The sequence below is a fragment of the Symphalangus syndactylus genome, chromosome 4 (assembly GCF_028878055.3).
Source record: "Symphalangus syndactylus isolate Jambi chromosome 4, NHGRI_mSymSyn1-v2.1_pri, whole genome shotgun sequence".
Taxonomy (NCBI): Eukaryota; Metazoa; Chordata; class Mammalia; order Primates; family Hylobatidae; genus Symphalangus; species Symphalangus syndactylus.
In genome coordinates this window covers 161,771,766-161,774,608 of record NC_072426.2, presented here as the reverse complement: position 1 = coordinate 161,774,608, position 2,843 = coordinate 161,771,766, and the positions used below count along the sequence as shown (strand labels likewise).

The window sequence follows — 2,843 nt, the reverse complement described above, 5'->3', positions numbered from 1 at the left end:
TTTTCTTGTTGAGTTGTTTGAGTTCCCTGGACAACAATAATTTCGAGGTGGGGATTGGCTGCAAGGGTAATGGAAGGGCTGAGACACCAGTGAAATCACTGAGAGAAAACCCAGATATCAGGAACCCCAGTAAGGAATTATTTCTCTGAGGCTAGAGTAGCAAAGAGAAGAGGCATTTACCAGAGCTCAGGGGCAGGGATTATTTGGTTAAAACTGAAATAACAGTGGACCTTTCTGGATGCAGCCATGGAAAAATGTAGCCACTGTCTAAAGCTCTCAGACAGTGGGGAAGAGGATAGGGTCAGGGTGGACGGGTGGGAAGGTGTAGGTAATCTTTACCTCTTTCCACTCTCCCCCTGTGCCTCACAATATGAAACCAGATTGAACTCTGGGCAATGCAGCCTGCAAAGAATGCATGAGAATAAACACATTCCTGACCACAACCAGGAAATTCTCGTTAAGTGGCAATGGTATAGAGAGTAGGTAAGTAGTTTTAATTCCAGATGATGGGTTTAGAAATGTGCCATTGTGGACAAATATGTGGACCTAAAATCAATTAACAGATAGTTGACATTAAAGTTGGAGACCTGAATGTAGTTGATGTTTTGATTTGTTTATGTTTATGTTCTGATTTGAAAACACAGAAATAAATGCTGACATTCTTGACACTTCACCTAGGCTTAAATTTTAAAGACAATTAAATTATCTATCTTTATATTTGGAAATTCGTATCTAGACCATAAAAAAAGGTTTATTAGCTAATTTAAAAAATTATTTTAGCCTTTTCACAAGATGGCGCCGAAAGCGAAGAAGGAAGCTCCTGCCCCTCCTAAAGCCGAAGCCAAAGCAAAGGCTTTAAAGGCCAAGAAGGCAGTGTTGAAAGGTGTCCACAGCCACAAAAAAAAGAAGATCCGCACGTCACCCACCTTCCGGCGGCCCAAAACACTGCGACTCCGGAGACAGCCTAAATATCCTCGGAAGAGCGCTCCCAGGAGAAACAAGCTTGACCACTATGCTATCATCAAGTTTCCGCTGACCACTGAGTCTGCCATGAAGAAGATAGAAGACAACAACACACTTGTGTTCATTGTGGATGTTAAAGCCAACAAGCACCAGATTAAACAGGCTGTGAAGAAGCTCTATGACATCGATGTGGCCAAGGTCAACACCCTGATTCGGCCTGATGGAGAGAAGAAGGCATATGTTCGACTGGCTCCTGATTACGATGCTTTGGATGTTGCCAACAAAATTGGGATCATCTAAACTGAGTCCAGCTGCCTAATTCTAAATATATATATATATATCTTTTCACCATAAAAAAAAAAAAAAAAAAAAAATTATTTTAAATTGTGGTAAGAACGCTTAACATAAGATCTATCTTCTTAACAAAATTTTCAGTGTACAGTACAATATGGTTGCCTATAGGTGGAATGCTATACAGAAGATGTCTAGAATTTATTCATCTTGCTTAAGAGAAAATTGTCACCCATTGGCTAATAACTCCACATGATATGGAGAGCAAGACTAGGTAATTGTCTGGAACCATTGTGCTGTGCTGTTAGAATGAACACTGGACTTGGTGGTATCGGTAAGCTTTGATCATTATTGATCAACATATCTTTTATTAATTGATCAACATGTTTTTGATATTGGCTATATAGTATTGGTGATTTCATATTTTAGATTAAATCTATAACCATGGTACTCACATATAGGGCACTATGTTACCATCAGAGCATCATTTTTAGGAATTTTATGGCACGAAAAAATTAGTGCTTTTCCTTCTCCAGATAATAAAAGATTTCAGCAACAGCTTTACATGTGTGCAAAGTTTCTGCAGACGCTGACTAATGCCTGTTAAATGGTAAAACTCTCAACAGGACTTGGTGCAACCAAAAGGACTCTGCAGTATGCAGCAAGTGTACACTTTGTGATTCTGCAGTTTCAAACTTTAAAGGTGGCTTATTAGAGAGAAAACTTCACAAAGGCAATGTAGGAAAAGAAGTTATTAGGAATAAATCCAAATACCAGAAAGCTTAGTTTTATCATAAACATTTAGAGTTTTGAAACAAATTCTAAAGTATATTAATTAATTATTAAATTTCCTTAGTGGCCAAGTACATGTTTGCACTAGTGCTTACAATTTGAGAATCTGATTTTTCTTTCAACAAATGCTTCTTGAATTCATACTAATAGCCAGGTAAAATGCTTAGAAATTCAAAAATATAGACCATGTTTCCATTCTAGACTGTTGTATATTGAAGAAAGTGTAACAGAAGACTGAAATGCAAAGATTAAAATAATAATGAATGGTAAGCCAGCATTTTGGGACATCTATTATATTTCAAAAAATTTTAATTGATACTTTGCATTAAAATATTTTAGCTAACACCCACAATAATACTATGGATTGTCTTTATACTCCCTAGTTTACTGATGAGAAGCTGACAGGCAAGAATTTAGTTAACTTGTGCAAGGACATACAGCTGGTAAGCAGAAGAGCCCAGAAGCAACCCACACACATTCTGTTGTACTTCAACATGTATGTGACTGACCTCTACATTTCACAGCAAGACTTCTTAACACCATGACTTGGGTACAGATAAATTCAGTGAGGGTTTATATGAGAGAGAACTGAGGTCTCAAAAGTATCAGGTGTTTTTCTATGTAAAAGTAACACCATATTACAAAATAAAAAAATTTTTAATCACCATAGAAATTCTTTAAAATATGCTTTATTATCAATAATGCCTCATTTTAATAGTAAAAATTGAGAATATCAATAATAACCACAAAGATTTAAAAACTATTAAAACCTAAACTAGAAAGTAGGAAACAGATAG

At 36.4% G+C, this 2,843-nt stretch overlaps 1 protein-coding gene across 1 annotated transcript; it reads left to right on the top strand.

The window, feature by feature from the left end:
- Positions 1-785: 785 nt before the first annotated feature.
- LOC129481347 (large ribosomal subunit protein uL23) lies at positions 786-1,337 on the top strand. The gene has a single exon (XM_055276676.2). It carries the CDS (start codon positions 793-795, stop codon positions 1,261-1,263), a length of 471 nt encoding a protein of 156 aa, XP_055132651.1. The 5' UTR covers positions 786-792; the 3' UTR covers positions 1,264-1,337.
- Positions 1,338-2,843: the final 1,506 nt, after the last annotated feature.

Coding starts and splice junctions, on each gene's coding strand:
- LOC129481347 (XM_055276676.2), top strand. CDS start 793: ATGGCGCCGAAAGCGAAGAAGGAAGCTCCTGCCCCTCCTAAAGCCGAA.